This window comes from Trachemys scripta, chromosome 14 (assembly GCF_013100865.1).
Source record: "Trachemys scripta elegans isolate TJP31775 chromosome 14, CAS_Tse_1.0, whole genome shotgun sequence".
In the NCBI taxonomy this organism is placed as follows: domain Eukaryota; kingdom Metazoa; phylum Chordata; order Testudines; family Emydidae; genus Trachemys; species Trachemys scripta.
In genome coordinates, this window is record NC_048311.1 from 36415746 (window position 1) to 36436797 (window position 21052).

Consider the following 21052-nt stretch of genomic DNA (forward strand, 5'->3'; position numbering starts at 1 on the left):
AGCAGAATCCCACCCGAACCCTGCTCAGAGCAGCCAAGAGGCTTCAGGGGGTGGGGAGAAGGTGAGAACTCCTTGTCCCTCCCAGCTAGGATGACCAGACAGCAAGTGTGAAAAATCGGGACAGGGGTGGGGGGTAATAGGAGCCTATATAAGAAAAAGACCCCAAAATTGGGACTGTCCCTATAAAATGGGGACATCTGGTCACCCTACTCCCAGCACACGGAGCAGGGCAGGGTCTTCTCATTTCCCACACGCCTGCCAGCCACAGGCTGATGCAGGAAGCAGAGCTCTGAGCCAGGGGCAGGGACAGGAATCCCGAAAGCTTCCCTTCGTATTTCACAGCAGCCTCTGGCCAGTGGGTTCAGGATCCAGCACTGGGCATCTGATCTGACCAGGGGGGTGTTTTCTGTTTCAGAAATGGGGGGGATGTTCCCGCCCTCACTAATGGGCCTGTTCAGAAAATCAGGCTCCAAGTTGAATGTGTCCCAGCGGGTTTTTCACACACTGTGCCCTCTCTGCCTCACCCTGTGTGTTTCTTGTCACTCCCCCTCTACAGCAACTGCCCCTGCAGCTCCCTGAAAATCCTCTGCCTGAACTGGCTCCATCACAGCCATTTCCCTTCCCTGTCCCCTGGATCTGGAGCGAAACATGGACGTGAGTCTTCAGCCTGTCAGGGCGAGAGGGGTGATGGGGGAAGTTACAGAAGGGGCTTGAGTCCATTTCACACCCCGATTCCCCCCAGGCTCTCTCCCTGCAGACAGACGCTCTGCTCTCTGCCATGCTGGGAAAACCCTCAGTCACTTTATTACAACACAGACCCGGCCCCTCCCACCAGCACTGAACCCCTGAGACACTTTTAACCCCCCCAGGGACAGAGTCACTAAGACAAATGCTAGAAAAGAGCAGAATCAAAGGAACCATGTGGGGGATTCCCCCTGAGGAGGGCAACTCGTCCAGCTCCTCCTCTTGTTCCCAGGAGAGTCAGTCTCCCTGTGTCACTGGGGGCAGCAACTCTGGGACCTGCAGACACCCGGGGAGCCCCTCCCCCTCTGGTACAAACTCACCAGGTGGTCCCTGAAAGGGGCCCTTTGTGCAGAGTCACTGTCCTGCCCGGCCCAGGCCCTTTCCCTATCACCTGAAGGTCTCTGACTCAGGAGCTGGTGTCAGCAAAGCCTGGGGCTGCCCCAGGGGGCTAGTTCCAGGTCCAGCAAAAGTGCCCACCTGGGCTGGGCACAGAGGGGGGGACTTTAATGAAGGTCTGTCCCTGGCACACCCCCAGCTGGGGAGCAGCAGTCTCACAGTCTGGGCTCTCAGGTAGAGGAGGCAGCAGCATCTGACCCAGGCAGCTCAATTCAAGGGCTCTAATATGAGGAGCAGAGAGACACGCACCAGCCTCCTCCTCTCCCTCAGCAATAGCCAGAGCCCTCTGGTGGCAGCAGCTAATGACTGAGCCTCCCTGTCCTGCCCCTGCAGCTCCCAGGGCCAGGCAGGCAGAGGCTGATCCCATTGGCCCATCCGCACTCACCCCCTGCAGGGGCGGCTCCAGGCTCCAGGCACCAAGCGCATGCCTGGGGCGGCAATCTGCGGGGGGCGGCCTGCCGGTCACTGTGAGGGCGGCAGTCAGGGATCCTTCGGCAGCATGCCTGTGAGAGGTCTGCTGGTCCCGCGGCTTCGGCGGCAGGTACGCCGAAGCCGCGGGACCGGCGGACCTCCCGCAGGCATGCCACCGAATCCGCGTTACCAGCCGGATCTTCCGCATGCGCGCCGAAAGCCGCCTGACTGCCGTGCTTGGGGCGGCAAAATACATAGAGCCTCCCCTGACCCTCTGGCAGAGCCAGCAGTGACTCCGGTGGGACACCGGTGTGGCTGAGATATGAAACCTGCCCAGAAATCAGACCAGGGCCCTGGGCAGCCCCGTACACTCAGAAGACAGACCCCAAAATCATGAGTGTGTCTGAAAATAATACACTGGGAGCAGGGTGTGTGGGTGTCTGGATATTTGCCTTGTAGCTTCTGAGGCCTTAAGCAAAGTCTCCACCTACCCCCAAAGCATCACTGATTATTTGCAGTAAAATAATTCCCCTCTGGCTGTGGGGTGGGGCAGCCCCTCACCCTCTCCTGCCCCATGGGGTGGGGGAGCTGCCCTTGTATCTCTCCCTCTCATTCTCCCTGATCCCTACCCTGTTTCTCTCCCTTCCCCAGCCAGTCTGCTCTTCTTCTCAGTCTCCCCCAGCCTCCCCTCCCCACAACTCCCCTTTCCTTCGCAGTGACCCCCCACTCAGTTTCCCTCTATTGCAGCCTTGTTCCCATGTGCCCTATAAGTCTCCCCTGATTGCCCCGCATCGCCACATCCTGCCCTCAGCGCTCCCCCGCCGCATCCCATCCTGCCCCCTAAAATCCCCCCTTCCCCTGCCCCCCCCCCCCCCGGCCCTCTTCAGTCCCCTACCCCTGTCCCGGTCCCAATCCCAGCCCCCAGAACGGCCCGGGCTGGCTCCCCCGCCCCGCACACACCGGGAGCTGGCGGCAGCTTTCCCGGGCCCAGGGCGGGAATCGCAGCCAGCTCCGCGATGAGCAGCCTGGGGCCAAACCCCCCCCCTGCAGCCCGGGGGTGACGGGGGGGGGGGGCAGGTCTCTCTCACCTTCCCTCCGAGCGGGGCCCCCTGGGGCAGGGGCCGGGCCGGGAAGGGGCCTGGCCGGGCTGGGGCTCTGCCCTGGGAGAGGCTCCTGGGGAGCAGCGGGAAGGGCCCTGCTGGAGATTCCCCTCTCCCGGCTGCAGCCCGGGCTCCGGGCTCCCAGCACCAGCCGCCGGGGCTCGGGGATCTCGCCGGGAGCCAGAGTCACCGCAGCGGCTGCGAGTCACTTCCTGTGGCTGGGACTGAGCCCAGCGATCGCTCCCCCCAGAGCCGCCTCCCGGCTGCTCCTGGGTCCTAGCGATCAACCCATAGCGCTGGGCTTCGCCCCTCTGTGTCTGGCCTCTGCTAGACTTGTAGACTTTAGGGTCAGAAGGGCCCATCCTGATCATCTACCCATGGGCTTCCCATGACCAAATTTTTGATGGCCTCAGAGTGTTGCCAGCAGCTCTGGCTGGTGGCTGCTCTGACACTTTCCCCTAAAATACTTAATTAACTTTAGGAAAAAACAATAAATATGCACAGAGGTCAGCGGGGGAATGGTCCCGATATGGTGGGGAACTTTCCTGGCTTATCCACCACCCTGGTGGAATCAAACAGCAGAAGGATCTGAGTCCTCGCTCCCACTCCCTTCACCCAGAGGCCTGCCTGCCGGCCGGGACTCCCCTTCCACTCTAGTCCCTGAAACCCCGACAAGGCTGGGCCCAGGATTCATGAGGGGCTCGATTCCCAATTTTGTTGTGATGACTCAGGACAGGGACTAGGGCATCCCCACTTCCGGAGTGCTCTGCCCACTCCAGACGCTTCCCTGACCTCTTCCCTGACCACTGCATAGAGTTCAGAACAAATACAATTTATTAAACAGCAAGTACTAAAAAAAATTAAGGAAAAAATGGCAGAGGTTAAAGGAAAAACCATCACCGCTCTGTGGGATGAACCACAAAAGTCCTGCAAGCCCTCTTGGCTGGAGACGTCTCCCTGCACTGGTTCCTTGCGCAGGATCCCCCCTCACTCTCCCCAGCTACTCACTGCACCCAGCTCCCCTCTGCCTCAGCACTGCCTCCAGCTTGGCTCCCTGGGCTGTGCCTCTCTGGCTCTGGCTGGCGCTGCTCTGCTCCCAGTACCCCTCTGCTCTCTCCTTAGCAGCTCCCGCCCTGCTCTGGCCCCTCCAGCTCACAGAGAGGATGTGACCCCAGACTCCTGACTTCCTCATTGGCCTGTCTGCCCTGTCCATCAGGCTGACCTGGAGCATTGGCCCGTGCCCATTGTCAGTCTCTGGATCTTGAGGCCAACAGTCCCCTCACCCTGATATACACATCAATATCGTTATTTATTTATTGCTAGCTAGTAAAGCTGCTGTTGTGAAAAGTGATAGTTGTATGTTTGTTCATATTTTTCACAGCCTCTCAGCTAGCTACCTGGGTGGCCAACTTGGTAATTTTTAAAAACTTTTTAAAAACTTTTAAAAACCAGACACACCAGCAGCAGTGCTGGAATCTCTCCTGCCCCGCCTCTTTCCCCCCAAGGCTCTCCCAGTAACTGGACTTTGGGTGTCCAGTCCCTAGATCTGACCAGACACTGTCAGCTCCCCTTTTCCACTGGACTTTCTGGTCGAAAACCGGGCACCTGGCCACCCGAGTAGCACCCAACGTGCAATAAGTTCTGGGAACATGTTGGGGACAACTTCTGCTTTCTTATGGTGGGGGAAGTAACTGCGGGCAACCAGGTTAGACTCAGTTCTGACCAGCAGGGAGGAATTTGTTGGTCTAGATGAAATTACTGTAAGGTGGATGCACGACTGGCTGAAAGACTGTACTCCGAGTAGTTATCAATGGTCTGGTGTCAAACTGGGAGGGGAACAGCCCATACCCCAGCTCCCAGCCCTGGGGAGGGGGTCCCGCAGGTAGGTGTTGAGGGACGGCTGTCACTGCATTCTGGGATTGTGACAAGTGCCCTGACACTGAAAGTGACTGACACTGCCTTCACCTTGTGAGTATCCCCTCCAGCACCCAGAACTTCACCATCCCCCAGCTACCCTCCTCATCAGCGTCCTTTTTGGGAACCTGGAATATGGTCACCCTAGTAACAAACACAGAGTACAATCTCACCATTCTACATGCACTGGTGTTACACGCATTTCAACAGCGTAATATTCAGCAGATCATGGGTTTTCCAATGATCCCTCACCAGGCATACTTTGTACACTATATATCATAACCATACACAAGTGGTGAGCATGGGGAACAGGGGGTTAGTTACAAGAGTGATGCAGTGTGGGATGAGTGGGGCAGAGACAGTCTCTCTTGTCCCCACACAGGACATTGCGGTAGATGGGGAGGAAGTTGTGATGCGTTCCTCCCGGGGTGCCATCTGGAACTGGGGTACCACTGAGCCCACCTGACCCACGAGCCTGGGCTTCCTATACACTGTACTGCTGTGACCAGCCTGCCAAGCCCTCTCCCAGGCTTCAGTCTGCACTTTACCAGCACACATACAGGTAGGGACACAGCCAGCTGGAGTTCATACAGACTCTGTGATCAGCTCTGCATGGGAAGACACAGCTAAGGCTCCTCCCACTTCCTAAGGCGACACCCCCGCCCCCCCGGAGTGTAAACCCAGCGTATACCATCTTGCGCTGCACAAGGAACTGTACAGTGTAAGCTCATGAAATTTGCCCCCTCCCTCAATGTGGAGAGGAATAGACAACAGCTTTCTGCCCCAAGTTATAACTCCCACACACACTGTTTTAGATAAAACAAAACAAGTTTATTAACTACAAAAGATAGATTTTTAAGGGATTATAAGAATAGCAATCAGATCATCTTGCAAATAAAGTGCAATCTAAATTCTATATACTAAGGAGATTGGATATGAGTAGCAACTTCTCACTCTAAATAATGGTTTAAGCAGGTTACAGAGATTCTTAAGGGGCCTATTGCCCTTGCTTACAGCTTAAAAACCCCAGGTATTCCTTTCACAGGCTAGAAACCCTTCTAACCTGGCTTCAGCACTTCCCCACAGTTCAGTCCTTTTTCCTCAGGTGTTTCCCAGAGTCTCCTTTGGGCGGGGAGTCAGTGAAGAACCATGATGATGTCTCTCCTCTGCCTTAAATAGCTTCTGTATGTGACGGGAACCCTTTGTCTCCAAGCTTGGGTCCCTTGCCTTTCAGTGGAAAAACACTGGTTTTCCAAGATAGAGTACAGTACCAGGTGATCTAGTCACATGACCCTGCAGTGTCACAACAGCCATGACTCCAGGTTGTTTGTAGGGTCTTCAGGAAGGCTTCCTGGTGGGAGATTAGCTTCTTTTAAAACCTATTGTTCTCCCTAATGGCCCTTCCCAGCCAGCCATTTAGACTGACAATTAGAGCTGTCGATTAATTGCAGTTAACTCACATGATTAACTAAAAAAAAAAAAGAATCACAATTAAAAAAATGAATCATGATTAATCGCAGTTTTAATTGCACTGTTAAACAATAGAATACCAATTGAAATGCATTAAATATTTTGGATGTTTTTCTACATTTTCATATATATTCTATCCTGTGTTGTAATTGAAATCAAAGTGTATATTATTTTTATTCCAACTATTTGCAGTGTAAAAATGATAAACAAAAGAAATAGTATTTTTCAATTCATCTCAACAAGTACTGAAATGCATTCTCTTTATTGTGAAAGTGCAACTTACAAATGTAGATTTTTTGTTACATAACTGCACTAAAAAACAAAACAATGTAAACTTTAGAGCCTACAAGTCCACTCAGTCCTACTTGTTCAGCCAATCATTAAGACAAACAAGTTTGTTTACATTTGCAAGAGATAATACTGCGGCTTCTTATTTACAATGTCATCTGAAAGAGAGAACAGCAGTTCACATGGCACTTTTGTAGCCAGCAATGCCAGGTATTTAAGTGCCAGATATGCTAAACATTCATATGCCCCTTCATGCTTCAGCCACCATTCCAAAGGACATGCATCCATGTTGATGATGCTCATTCAAAAAAAATAGTATGTTAATTACATTTTTGATTGAACTCCTTGGGGCAGAATAGTATGTCTCCTGCTCTGTTTTACCCACATTTTGCCATATATTTCATGTTATAGAAGTCTCGGATGATGACCCAGCACATGTTGTTTGGTTTAAGAACACTTTCACTGTAGATTTGATAAAACGCAAAGAAGGTACCAATGTGAGATTTCTAAAGATAGCTTCAGCACTCGACCCAAGGTTTAACAATCCGAAGTGCCTTCCAAAATCTGATGAGGTGTGGAGCATGCTTGCAGAAGTCGTGAAAGAGCAACACTTCGACGTGTAAACTACAGAACCCGAACCACCAAAAGAGAAAGTCAACCTTCTGCTAACGGTATCTGACTCAGATAATGAAAATGAACATGCATTGGTCCACACTACTTTGGATTGTTATCGAGCAGAACCCGTCATCAGCATGGATGCATGTCTTCTGTAACGGTGGTTGAAGCATGAAGGGACATATGAATCTTTAGCACATCTGGCACATAAATATCTTGCGATGGTGGCTACACCAGTGCCATGAGAACGCCTGTTCTCACTTTCAGGTGACACTGTAAACAAGAAGCGGGAAGCATTATCTCCCACAAATGTAAACAATTTGTTGTCTGAGCGATTGGCTGAACAAGAAGTAGGACTGAGTGGACTGGCAGGGTCTAAAATTTTATATTGTTTTATTTTTGAATGCAGTTTTTTTGTATATAATATTATGTTTGTAAGTTCAACTTTCATGATAAAGAGATTGCACTACAGTATTTGTATTAGGTGAACTGAAAAATACTATTTCTTTTGTTTTTTAACAGTGCAAATACTTGTAATAAAAATAAATATGAAGTGAGCATTGTACACTTTGTATTCTGTGATGTAACTGAAATCAATATATTTGAAAATGTAGAAAACATCCAAAAATATTTAAATAAATGGTATTCTATAATTATTGAACAGTTCAATTAATCGCGTGATTTTGTTAATCTTGCGATTCATTGCAATTAATTTGTTTAATCCCATGATTAATTTTTTTAATCGCTTGACAGCCCTATTGACAATCTTTTGCCTAGTGGGCATTCCCCAAGTGTAAACACATTTCTAATACAGATGCGTAGCCAATATTCCTAACTTCAGATACAAAAATGATAGATGCATACAAATAGGATAATCATAATCAGTAAATCATAACCTTTCAATGATCTTTCACATGACCTATCTTGTATAAAATACATCATAGCTATGCTCTAATCATATCATAATAGTATCTCTGTGACGAATATGGGATGCAGTGTCACAGTGAGCAGCTGGACTGTCAGGTTCCCCATCTCCCTCTGGCCTCAATGCTGGGTTTTGGCGTGGTTTCAAGGCTGCCCAGGTCTTTTGATATTCCTGGCTCCCTTCTTGCCTGCGCCCAACCTCGGCATCTCAGCAATAGGGAGATGCTGCCCCTCCCCGTATCATTTTTTGAGGTGTTGTTCATGGTCCTTTAAATTTCAGGGGCAGCTTCACACGACACTCACAATCCAATTCAAGTTTCTCTCTGGCACTGGTGCAGCAAGTTCTCAGCCTCTGCCATCTAACTCTGAGGAACAAACCCAGCAATTTCCCAGCTCTGTTCCCCTCATCTTCTCCAGGGCTGGCTCAAGGCACCAGCTGAGCAAGCAGGTGCTTGGGACGGCCAAGGGGAAGGGGTGGCACGTCAGGCTCTTCGGCGGCAATTCAGCGGAGGGTCCCTGTCCCTCTCGGAGGGCAGGACCTGCCTCCAAATTGCCACCGAAGAAGGTGGTGGAGCTGCCGCCGATCGTGATGGCGGCTTTTTTTTTTTTCTTTTTTCCGCCGCTTGGGACAGCAAAAACCATGGAGCCGGCCCTGATCTTCTCCCCCTCCAAACGGTATCTCACATCACTTCAGGGATCAGGCGCTAACTTCATTCTCTCTTTCAGTCTCGGGCTCGCACACTGTGAATGTATCTCGCACTATCAGTGTTTGTCCTGAGAGATATTGATCACGGTCATTGTTCAAACGATACAAAAAAAATCTCATGACAAAGGGTTAGATAAAGATCAAAATAAAATCTAAAAGAGGACTATTCTGGCAAATGATCATTTGTCTTGTGAAGGCCTCAATGAATCTGACCTCCATCCTGTCAAACTCAACCAATATCAAAATATGTGACCAAACGGCCTTCACGAAGAGAGAAAAACCCACAATCCAGGGTGGGCTATAAAACACTTTCATGTTCATAAAGTGAAATCCCAGAGAATCATCAATCTCAAGACTCAAAATCAGGAAAATAAATTTACCCATTTTCTTCTGAAGTAGCTAAACTGGCTTCACTTCTCGCCTCATTATTTGGTTGTATTAGTTGCAAAAGTTTTAGCATCATCATAATAAAAGAAAGAAAAAGACAAATCTTCCCATCTACAAATGATCTGGACTAGCCTAGAAAAAGCCGGGAAGCAATTTTACCAATCGATGGAAATAGGGTTATAAGATCTGAAAGGTCAAACTGTGTTTTAGGTTCAATGGGATTTCCCCACCCACTCCTAGGTCTATGACACTTTCTTCTCCAGCCCTCTGATCATAGACATCAAAACTGTGCTTCCTAAGCATGGAGAGCCAGGGACTCGGTGGTAAAGTGACACCTTAGGAGGTGGAGGGGCAGAACAGGGACAGGATAAAACTCTCCATTGCTTGGACAGAGGCTGCTGTGTCGAGAGTGGATCGTGACGGTGATGGGGGAAGGAGGGAAACTCAGGGATTAACAATCATTCTGCGAATGGGAGGGGATCAGAACAGATAAGTAAGGGTACGATTTTATTACAGAGGTCGCGGAACTCAGGCAATCTGTGACTTCCAGAGACCTCCATGACTTCAGCCCGTGGTGGCTCGGAGCTGTGGGGTCCCCCTGCCATTCATGGCAGCCGAAAGCTGCCCCCCAGAGCTCTGACCTGCTGCAAGCCGTGGCGTTACCCCACAGCTCCTGGCTGCAATGGGTGACTCCCAGAGCTCTGAGTAACTGCAGGCAGCTTGGGCCCCCCATAGCTCCCAACTGCCATGGGTTGCGGAGCACCTCTGGAGCACCGAGCTGCAGATGGCAGGGGGAAGGCCCTCTGAGACCCAGCCAGAGCCCCCGCACATCCCCATCCAACATGGGACCCCAGATCCCCAGCAACGATAGGTGCTGGAGCCTTCTCCCTCCCCATTTTGTCACGGATATGAGTAGTAAAAGTCATGGACAGGTCACAGGCTTCTGTGAATTTTTCTTTATTGCCCGTGACCTGTTCATGACCTTTACCAAAAATATCCATGACAAAATCTTAGCCTGACACATAAGATGCTCAAGGAGAGTTTACACTAGGAAATCTGGTGCAAGGTCACAGAGTTGTGCTGGCTAATCCTGACCACATTTCCTACCATAGACACACTGAGAGGCTGATGCTGCGGAAACAGAAGTGGGATCTCCAGACCTCCCACAAAGGGCCCTGTGGGAATCACTCCCTCTCAGAGATGCTGTCTCAATGCAGAGGGGGCAGGGAGAAGGGGCAGAGTGATGAGGCAGCACTTCTTTACCTCTGTGCTCTCCCTTGCCTCTTATACCATGATCCCCAAACTCTCGATACCCCAGCACCCAGCTTCCCTGCTCCACCAGCCCCAACTATTCAATCCCCAGTGTCCTCCCCACAACCCATCGCCCTGGTCCTTTAATGTTTGATCCCCCAGAGCCAAGCACCCTGGGGGATTCGGGGAGGGGAGGAGTTACCAGCCCCCAGGGACACTGCCCCTGCAGGGAACAGCTCCAGGTCAGTGGGGGAGCCCAGCCCAGGGGCTGGTGGAAGATGGGGACAGGTGTGTAGAGTGAAGGTGGGGCCTGGCCCAAGTGTCCTTCTCCTCATCTCCATGGCAGGGGGATCCTGGTTGGGAGGGGAAGGGAGAGGGGGGAACTTCAGCCAGGCAGAGGGAGCGGCTGGAGGAGTTTCTCTCTCTCCCTTCCCCCACCTGTGGCCCATCAGCTCAGCAGCCAGGACTGCAGCAGGGGGGAGGGGCTGATGGGGGCTTCTCCTCCTCTGCCTGGGGTTTGCTGAGACCAGGCGGAGCCAGAGGGTCACTGACCAATTGATGCTCGGCTACTGCTGGATCCTCACCGCAGCGATGGGCAGTTGGATCCTTGGGAGCCAAACGCCCCTGATGTGTGTGGGAACGAGGAAATGGGTTTGTCACCATGGCCAGCCCTAGTCAGGTCACTCAGAGAATTTCCCTGCTGTAGGGAGGAGTCTCTGATGTCCAACATGGTGTTAGCTCCACTTGGAGCATTTTCCCCCTTGAAAACATCTCAGAGGTTTCTTCCCTGTGCGGATTTGCGGATGCCTGATACTCTGGGAGCAACAAATGAAGCTTCCCCCACATTCAAGGTTTCTCTGTTGTGTAGGTCCCTGATGTGTGTCTGCAGTCAGGCTATTCCTAGGGTGTCTCACCCTTGTGGATTCTCTGATGTTTGGTAAGCTCTGAGCTCTTACTGAACCTTTCCCCACACTCAAGGCATTTATAAGGTGTCTCTCCCATGTGGATTCTCCCATGTTTAGTAAGGTATGAGCGCTGACTGAAAGTTTTCCCACAGTCCAAGCATTTGTAGGGTCTTTCTCCTGTGTGGGATCTCTGATGTGTAATAAGCTTTGAGCTCTCGCTAAAGTCTTTCCCACACTCAAGGCATTTATAAGGTCTCTCTCCTGTGTGGGTTCTCTGATGTGTAATAAGCACTGAGCTCCGAATAAAACTTTTCCCACATTCACAGCATTGAAAAGGTCTCTCTCCTGTGTGCAGTCTCTGGTGTATAATAAGCTGTGACTTTTGAATGAAACTTTTCCCACATTCAAGGCATGTATAGGGTCTTTCTCCAGTGTGGATTCTTTCATGTTTAGTAAGGGATGAACTTTCGATAAAACCTTTCCCACACTCGGGGCATTTATAGGGTCTCTCTCCCGTGTGCAGTCTCTGGTGTTTAATAAGATAAGGCTTCCTACTGAAGCTTTTCCCACAGTCTAAGCATTTATAGGGCTTCTCTCCTGTATGGGTTCTGTGATGTGACATAAGGTGTGACGTCTCATTAAAGCTTTTCCCGCACTCCAGGCATTTATAGGGTTTCTCTCCTGTGTGCAGTCTCCGGTGTGTAATGAAGTGTGACTTCTCACTGAAGCTTTTCCCACAGTCCAAGCATTCATAGGACTTCTCTCCTGTGTGGGTTCTCCAATGTTTAATAAGGTTTGCACTGAAACGGAATCTTTTCCCACACTCAAGGCATTTGTAGGGTTTCTCTTCATTGTGTCTTGTCTGCTGGACTGTGGTTTCCTTGGGATCCTTCCATCCTCCATCACGTTCAGTGGATTCATCCAGTTTCTTCCCAGCATAGTTTCCCAGCTGCATCTCTGATCTGTGTTGATCTCCCCAGGCTTTTCCCTGTTCCAAGCACTGGGAAAAATTCCCTTCAGCTCTTCTCAAAAACATCTCCTGCGGTTCCACTTTCCCAGGACCTTCCTGCTGCTGAGTCTCCTCCATGTTTTCACTCACTGTCCTATCACCTGCTGGGAGAGAGAGAATCCAGACAGGAGTCACTGCCTGTGCTGGGGAGAAAGGACTGAAAGGGGAATAGCAAAGAGGGAAAACACAACACAGTAACTGTTGGGGAGACAGAGACACTGGATTCTGCCGCCACATCCCACCCAAATACTCCAAGGGAAGCAAAGTCAGGGAGGAAATTCCCACAGCTAACAGGGTGGATGGGAAGCCGTGACTGATATTTGCCTTGATGATATGACGCCACCCTGACCTGGGTGAGATGGGGCACACCTGAGGGCTTTCGCTCACAGTAAGTTTTTGGGAGTCCAAACTTTCTCCTTCACTCGCCAGATGTTTCTGTCTCAGTTTCCCTCATTCCTCACCTGTGCAGGTGCCTCTCAGGCTTTCCCTTTTCTCAGCAGCCTGGAGATCTGGAACCCACGGCTCTTCCTCTTGTTCCAGCCGTGGATCAGGTCAGGTTTGGGAATGGGGAATACTGCTCAGGGAGTGAAATCAGGCAAGCTCAGGGCGCATGGAGCACTGGTAGAGTATTTGTCAAAAGGAACAATCCCTGAGATTAACCTGACCCTACAGGGGATTGTGGTAACTCAGACCCTATGGGAGCAGCAGATCTCTGAGGGCGCGGAGGTGTTGTTACACCCTCACTAGGAGGTCTCAGGGTAGATGCACTCTGGGGGACTTGCTGAGACACACACAGCTCGGGTGTTAAACTCCTGCCTATTTCCAAGCCTGCAGCACCTAGAGCCCTCCCCACAGGTGGAGCAAGGTGAACCGTGTGTGAAGGAGAAATAATACAGGCAGGACAATAACCTGCTTCTGATCCCCTGAAAGCTGGAGAGATGGGGATGAATTAGCCTGTCCATTTGGTTTCTGACTTCCCTGTTCCCTTGAAGGGGGTATGGAGATGCAAGTCTCTCCCTCACTGCAGCTGTGGACAACGTGACCCTCCCCCAAATCCAACTGACCAGGGAAGAACCTGACGAGATTCAGATGTGCAGACCTCACGGCATCTAATAGCTGAGGGCACAGGAATCCCTTACCCAGCAAGGTCACCGTCTCATAGTTCTCCTGCATGACGTCCCTGTAGAGGCCTCTCTGTCTGGGTTTCAGCAGAGCCCCCTGCACCTCAGTGAAATACACAGTCACCTCCTCGAAGGTCACCGGCATCTGAAACATCAGTTCCTCCACTCAGCATCTGCAGCCCCAGCAACAATCCTACTAGTCACAGGGGAGGATGCCCAGAAAAGCAGAATTCCACCCGCACCCTGCTCAGAGCAGCCAGGAGGCTTTAGGGTGTGGGAGAAGGTGAGAGCTCCTTGTCCCCCCAGCACACGGAGCAGGGCAGGGTCTTCTCATTTCCCACATGCCTGCCAGCCCTGGCTGATGCAGGAAGCAAAGCTCTGAGCCGGGGACGGGGACAGGAATCCCGACAGCTTCCCTTTGTATTTCACAGCAGCCTCTGGCCAGTGGGTTCAGGCTCCAGCACTGGAAATCTGGTCAGTTTTCCCAGCCCTGCCCGGGGGGGGGGGGGGGGGTGTTTCCTGTTTCAGAAATGGGGGAATGTTTCTCCCCGCCACCGCCAATGGACCTGTTCAGAAAATCAGGCTCCAAGTTGAATGTGTCCCAGCAGGTTTATCACACCCTGTCCCATCCCTGCCTCCCCCTGTGTGTTTCCTGCCCCTCCCCCTAGCAAATCCCCCCTGCACCTCCATGAAAATCCCCTACCTGAGCTGGCTCCATCACAGCCATTTCCCTTCCCTGTCCCCTGGAAGATGGGACGATCTGGAGTGAAACGCAGACGTGATTCCTCAGCCTGTCAGGGTGAGAGGGGTGATGTGGGAGGTTTCAGAAGGGGCTTGAGTCCATTTCACACCCCGATTCCCCCCAGGCTCTCTCCCTGCAGACAGACGCTCTGGACTCTGCCATTCTGGGAAAAACTATCAGTCACTTTATTACAATATAGACCTGGTCCCTCCCACCAGGGCTGAGCCCACGAGGGCACTTTTAAACCCTCCCAGGGACAGAGTCCTGTAGCCAATGATTTTAGTTTTTTGGTCATTTATTGTGTCATGTTATGATTAATTCATACATTACGTCATATCTAATCATTTTATGTTAAATAGAGTTCAATTGTAGAATTATAAAAGTATAAGATTGATTAATAGGCATGCATTAGGTATCTAAGTAAGTAGGATCGAAACGCAGGGCCTGCAGGCTGAGGCTTGTAAGATTTTAGATTAGCCATATTAGGCCTTGGTGCTTGGACCTAAGTACGTCACTGAAGAATGACCCGATGCCACAAGATTACGGGCAAAGATGTACCAGTGGGTAATATTGTGAAAAATTAGCCAGAAGATTAATTTTAAATCACAAAAATGTTGTAATGGCACATCTGTTCCCAACATGTGTCTTAACCGCAGGATATAAATTGTGCGTCAATTCTAATGAGAATAAATAGAACCTACCTGACCAATAGAAATTGGGGTCCCTTGTGCTTCTGGGGGACACCAGACCAATAAGCATAAAGAGGGTTGACACTTTCGTGAACGTGCGCAGAATGTAGGTATAGTCGGAATCACCATATAAAAAGAGGGTGCCCAGATTAGGAAATTTGAGTTCCCTGTAGTGTGATGGGGTGTGCATCCCCCACCATAGCCAAGACAGGGTTAAACCCACATTATGGACAGCAAAATTCTCGCCCTTAGGCCGGACTGGGCATGCTCCAGATGCTGTAGCAGTCTAGAGGGAGGAAGCCAAGCTCATTCCGGGTTGGAGGCTGGAGGGGAAGGACCTGGGCTGGATGCTCCCGCTGCGGACTGGCTACAGCCACCACCTGCAGAGATCGGAGGCCTCAAGGACCGGCTTGGACCCCTGCGACCGATAGAGTTCCAGGAAGCTACATGTGCTGGAGACCCAGAAGCCTCATGGACTGCCTCACCAGAGACAATGGCAGGAAGTGACCCAGGGAGGGTGATGGAGGGATATCTCCCATCCGGGTAAGCTCAGTGTGTCTTGGTAGGATTCCCTGCTGAGCCAGTGACTCTGGGTCCCCCCTACCTGGGCTGCCAGCCCCCCTTGCTGGTGGGGACTGGTCACTAGACCCCGTCGCCCTGAACCGAAGGGCTGCGCTATTAACTCTGGCCACTAGGCCATGCTTCCCCGGGCATTGGGGCTATCGCCTTTGCTTTGGTCCTTGGACCCTGGGCTAGCGGGGTTGGACACGGACAAGTAGACTGACTGGTGGTGTCCACGCACCCACTTCCCACCCCCTTTCGCGACGGGGTGTGCATACACCGTGACATAGGGGAAAACTCCAGCAGGAACCATCCCTCCACTGATGATCAATCCATGAGAGACCCACAGACCATAACACTATCTAGGAGGATGTGAGTATAACTATGTTTGTAACTCGTGCATAGGTCTGTATGGAATTTCTATATGTCTCGGTACTCACAACTTAATGGTAACTTTAATAAACTTGTAAACCAGACTAGACTTTGTGCTTGTGAATGTCTGTGTGGTCACTGCCCTTGGTCTTTATATGTTCCTAGAGACCGTAAATCTGAAGCAAGTACCAGAGGTGACTTTTACTCCATTAAGCATGAAACTGTAGCCACCAGAGCCAAACCCACAGTGGTGTAATCCCACATCACTAAATTCACTTTAAATAAAATAAAAGGCTACAGTCTCTAAGACAAATACTAGAAAAGTGCAGAATCAAAGGAGCCATTGTGGGGGATTCCCCCTGACATTGTCCCCAAGGGCAGCGCACCCCCCCCCCCCAACCAGCGCGGGGACTAGGAAGGGGCAGGATCTGGCTTTTCCTCTGTCAGCTCCTCTCCTTCTTCACAGGAGAGTGAGTCGGCCCAGGGGTGATACAGGGAATGGATCCGAGCAGGTCTGGGAACTGGGAACCTCCCTCTCCACTTCTTGCTCCTGTTGCCCCTTTCGGTCTCACCCCTCCCCTTCCTGTCTCCGTCCCTCCCCCCTCTGCCTGGGAGAACTGGGGACTGTCCCGTTCCCATGGGCGTTGGCTCTCCAGTGTGAGCCTGGCAGTGTCACTGAGGGCAGCAGCTCTGGGAGCCGCAGGCACAGGGGAGCCCCTCCCGCTCTGGTACAAACTCACCAGCAGGTCCCTGAAAGGGGCCCCTTGTGCAAAGTCACTTGCCTGCCCGGCCCCAGCCCTTTTCCCCAGTCACCTGGAAACTCTGGCTCAAGAGCTGATGTTGGCAGAGCCTGGGGCTGCCCCAGGGGGCTAGTTCCAGGACTGTCAAAAGTCCCCACCTGGACTGGGCACAGAGGGGGGTTAATGAAGGTCTCTCCTTGGCACAGACCCCGCTGCGGGAGCAGCTGTTGCTCAGTCTGGGCCCCAGATCACACTGCAGGAGGCAGCTTCAACTGACCCAGGGAGCTCAATTAACTCCCGGGCACTAATATCATGAGCAGACAGAGAGAGACACCAGCCTCTGCCTTAGCAGTAACCAACCCCCCACCCCATATGAGGAAAGTTCAGCAGCTGTGGATTTCATTTGCCCACCAGGACTCACACCAGAACAGAACCAGAGAACCAGGTTGAACAGATATGCTTAACTGAACTGGAACCAGACTTAAACCATCATTTTTCCTCTTAGTGACTCTGAATCGAACTCAGGGGGAAATGGCTACCAGTTAAAATAAAGTTTTAGCAATTTTTCAGCTCAATATTTGATCAAACAAAACCTACTCTGATCTCACTTTCATTATAAAACAAGACAACAAAACAACCCCCAGGCATGTGATCGCTACCTGGCCTGTCCCAGTAGGAGAAGAGAAGGGGGCAGCCCACAGGAGCAGGAAGGAAGGGGAGAGAAGTGGGGGCTCCCTGTCCCAGAAGTTAACATTAACTCTTCAAGCCCAAGGAAAAAGGCTGCTCAATTCTTCTTCAGCTTAGACAGGCCTCCTCTCACCCGTCCCTACCCCTTGGGGCAGCTCCTCCCTCCAACTGTCACAACCTGAGGCAGGCTCCATGCCCCAGATTCAGTTCCACACTGAAGCAAGCCACAGGGCTCACTCCCAACCTCCTCCCCCCTTCTGGGGCACTGCCTGGTAACTGAACCAGAACCGAACACACCGACTGCCACTGAACCCAAATCAAACCCCAATTTCACTCCTTGCGGCTCGCAGTGACTCTGGTTGGACACCGAATCCTGCGCAGAAATCAGACCAGCCCCTGTTCAGTGCTGTCAGCCCAGGAGTCAGACCCCCCGCAGATAAGGAGATTGTCTTTAAACACAAATATGAAATTGGGAGCTTGGGGGGGGGGGGGAGGTTTCTGGGTGGACCTTTGCCTTGTAAATTCTCAGCCCTTTGGGGGAAGTCTCCTGCCCGCCCACCCCCTACCCCTAGTGTGACCACCTTTCAAAAGGCAAAAGTGGGACACATGCAGGACCCCTGCCTCCTTTCCCCAAGGCCATGCCCCCTGCTCCACCTCTTCCCCCTGAGACCCTGCCTCCTGGCCAGGTCAGAAGCCGAGCTCTGATAAGAGCCGCCCGGGGCTACTGCAAGGAGCCCCGACCCTCTACCTGCCCTGGGCAGGGGTACTCAAGAACATCCCCTGGCCCGTATGCCCACCCCCCAGGGTAGGTGGAGGGTCTGGGGCTCCCCATTGCAGCCTGGGCTCCCTGGGTGGCTTTTATTATGACCAGGATCTAGCTTCAGCCAGGCCAGTGGGGAGGGGCTCAAGGTGGACCTTTGCCTTGTAAATTCTCAGCCCTTTGGGGGAAGTCTCCTGCCCGCCCACCCCCTACCCCTAGTGTGACCACCTTTCAAAAGGCAAAAGTGGGACACACGCAGGACCCCTGCCTCCTTTCCCCAAGGCCACGCCCCCTGCTCCACCTCTTCCCCCTGAGACCCTGCCTCCTGGCCAGATCAGAAGCCGAGCTCTGATAAGAGCCGCCCGGGGCTACTGCAGGGAGCCCCGACCCTCTACCTGCCCTGGGCAGGGGTACTCAAGAACATCCCCTGGCCCGTATGCCCACCCCCCAGGGTAGGTGGAGGGTCTGGGGCTCCCCACTGCAGCCTGGGCTCCCTGGGTGGCTTTATTATGACCAGGCTCTAGCTTCAGCCAGGCCAGTGGGGAGGGGCTCGAGGGAAGCGGGGAGAAGAGGAGGAGCGGGGGCTCGTGGCCAAGAGGGGCTATTGCTCACCTCAGCCCCGCCCACAGGCAACAGGCTGGTGCTGCCCCTGAGCCTCAGGCAGGTGCGGAGCCCCGGCACAGGGAATCCGGGACAAATAGTGTCATGGAGACATTCAGCCCAGGACCGGGACTTGAACTCTGCATTTCAGGACTGTCCTGCCCAATTCGGGATGGATGGTCATCCTGCCCACCCCCCACTGCTGGTTTGGCCATTTCTAGGGGAACAAATCATAGATTCATAGAAGAAGAACAGAATCATAGAAGATTAGGGTTGGAAGAGACCTCAGGAGGTCATCTAGTCCAATCCCCTGCTCAAAGCAGGACCAACAGCAACTAAATCATCCCAGCCAGGGCTTTGTCAAGCCGGGCCTTAAAAACCTCTAAGGATGGAGATTCCACCACCTCCCTAGGTAACCCATTCCAGTGCTTCACCGCCCTCCTAGTGAAATAGTGTTTCCTAATATCCAACCTAGACCTCCCCCACTGCAACTCCTTGTTCTGTCATCTGCCACCACTGAGAACAGCCGAGCTCCATCCTCTTTGGAACCCCCCTACAGGTAGTTGAAGGCTGCTATCAAATCCCCCCTCACTCTTCTCTTCTGCAGACTAAACAAGCCCAGTTCCCTTAGCCTCTCCTCATAAGTCATGTGCCCCAGCCCCCTGATCATTTTTGTTGCCCTCTGCTGGACTCTCCAATTTGTCCACATGCTTTCTGTAGGGGGGGGGGGGGGCAAAACTGGATGCAGTACTCCAGATGTGGCTCACCAGTGCCGAATAGAGGGGAATAATCACTTCCCTCGATCTGCCGGTGATGCTCCTACTAATGCAGCCCAATATGCCATTAGCCTTCTTGGCAATGAGGACACACTACTGACTCATATCCAGCTTCTCATCCACTGTAATCCCCAGGTCCTTTTCTGCAGAACTGCTGCTTAGCCAGTCGGTCCCCAGCCTGTAGCAGTGCTTGGAATTCTTCTCTCCTAAGTGCAGGACTCTGCACTTGTCCTTGTTGAACCTCATCAGATTTCTTTTGGCCCAATCCTCCAAATTGTCTAGGTCACTCTGGACCCTATCCCTACCCTCCAACGTATCTACCTCTCCTCCCAGCTTAGTGTCATCTGCGAACTTCCTGAGGGTGCAATTCATCCCATCATCCAGACCACTGATAAAGATGTTGAACAAAACCAGCCCCAGGACCGACCCCTGGGGCACCCCGCTTGATACTGGCTGCCAACTAGACATCGAGCCGTTGATCACTACCCGTTGAGCTCAATAATCTAGCCAGCTTTCTATCCACCTTATAGTCCATCCATCCAACCCATACTTCTTTAACTTGCTGCAAAGAATTCTGTGGGAGACCGTAACAAAAGCTTTGCTAAAGTCAAGATATAGCACATCCACTGCTTTCCCTGCTGCCTGCTGAGCAGGGCAGCCCCTTCACTCTCCCTTACCCCATGGGGCGGTGGAACTGCCTTGTATCTCTCCCACCCCTCCCCCCTATCCCTGCCCCCTGGGGTCTCCCTTCCCCCGCCAGTCTCCTTTTACGGTCACAGTCTCCCCCCAGCCTCCCCTCCCCACATCCCCCCTTTCCCTCGCAGTGACCCCCCCTCACATCTTCCCTCCATTCCAGCCTCGTTCCCCTCAACCCCATAATTCCCCCTCTGCCCCCGATCACCCTGCATCGCCCCATCCTCCCTTCAGTGCAACCACCGCCCCTGCCCCCGGCCTCACACACCCCCGTTCCACCCTCAGTCCCCCCTTATCTGCACCCCCCGCCCACCTTCAGCCCCCTCCCGGCTCCTCGCCCGACCACCCAGGTGTCGCTGTCCCAGCCCCCAGCACGGCCCGGGCTGGCTCCCCCCGCCCCGCACACACCGGGAGCTGGCGGCAGCTTTCCCGGGCCCCGGGCGGGAATCGCAACCAGCTCCGCTGGGAGCAGCCTGGGGCCAAACCTCCCCCTGCAGCCCGGGGGTGACGGGGTGGGGGGCGGGTCTCTCTCACCTTCCCTCCGAGCGGGGCCCCCTGGGGCAGGGGCCGGGCCGGGAAGGGGCCTGGCCGGGCTGGGGGCTCTGCCCTGGGAGAGGCTCCTGGGGAGCAGCGGGAAGGGCCCTGCTGGAGATTCCCCTCTCCCGGCTGCAGCCCGGGCTCCGGGCTCCCAGCACCAGCCGCCGGGGCTCGGGGATCTCGCCGGGAGCCTGGGAGTCAGAGTCACCGCAGCGGCTGCGAGTCACTTCCTGCTGCCGGGACTGACCGCAGCAATCGCTCCCCCCAGCTGCTCCTGGGTCCTAGCGATAAACCTATCAACGGCAGCCCCCTGCCCCAGACCCTGCCTCCTATGACACTAAGAACCCTTCAGTGTTGACCGGGAAAGGGTTCATTGTTTTATGACGACATTGTTTTCTTATATAGGCTCCTATTACCCACCCCCATCCCGATTTTTCACACTTGCTGTCTGGTCACCCTAACCACGGGCCATGGGAGGTCGCTAATAAAGGCTCATGTCACACTGTTCCTCAGGATCATTGCAAGAAGTTTGGGCAGATGATCTTTAAGGAACTACGTTTATATACCAGAAACGGTTTTAAAGTCTGAATCTAGGCAGGGTTGACAAACAGGTTTTGCTAGACCAAGGGATATCTAGTCACCTCTCTCCCACAG

At 52.7% G+C, this 21052-nt stretch overlaps 3 protein-coding genes across 14 annotated transcripts in view; 1 reads left to right on the forward strand and 2 right to left on the reverse strand.

Moving 5' to 3' along the window:
• Positions 1 to 21052, forward strand: part of LOC117886991 (zinc finger protein 445-like) — a 731357-nt gene that overhangs the window by 254931 nt on the left and 455374 nt on the right. The gene's annotated exons all lie outside the window — the stretch shown is intronic.
• LOC117886901 (zinc finger protein 239-like) overlaps positions 1 to 21052 on the reverse strand; it is a 38445-nt gene that overhangs the window by 8450 nt on the left and 8943 nt on the right. For 3 of the 12 annotated variants that reach the window (XR_004648087.1, XM_034789011.1, XM_034789010.1), the window contains exons 1-2: positions 20396 to 20429; positions 13945 to 14032 (exon numbers count right to left, since the gene is read on the reverse strand). The exons of 4 other annotated variants lie outside the window; for them this stretch is intronic. Coding sequence is in view for 7 of the 8 variants with exons in the window: in XM_034789011.1 (XP_034644902.1) it covers positions 13945 to 13968 (24 nt within the window). In the remaining variant the exon portion in view is untranslated. Of the gene's footprint in view, positions 1 to 8445; positions 12225 to 12581; positions 12695 to 13259; positions 13415 to 13944; positions 14033 to 20395; positions 20430 to 21052 lie in introns of those variants that run through there. 5 more of the 12 variants (XM_034789020.1, XM_034789019.1, XM_034789017.1 and 2 more) reach the window with 5 other exon arrangements.
• On the reverse strand, positions 674 to 3093 carry LOC117887007 (translation initiation factor IF-2-like). Its single transcript, XM_034789241.1, has 2 exons — positions 2640 to 3093; positions 674 to 1361 (listed from the first exon to the last, which is right to left on the reverse strand). The coding sequence occupies exons 1-2, from the start codon at positions 3020 to 3022 to the stop codon at positions 1193 to 1195; spliced, it is 552 nt and encodes a 183-aa protein (XP_034645132.1). The 5' UTR covers positions 3023 to 3093; the 3' UTR covers positions 674 to 1192.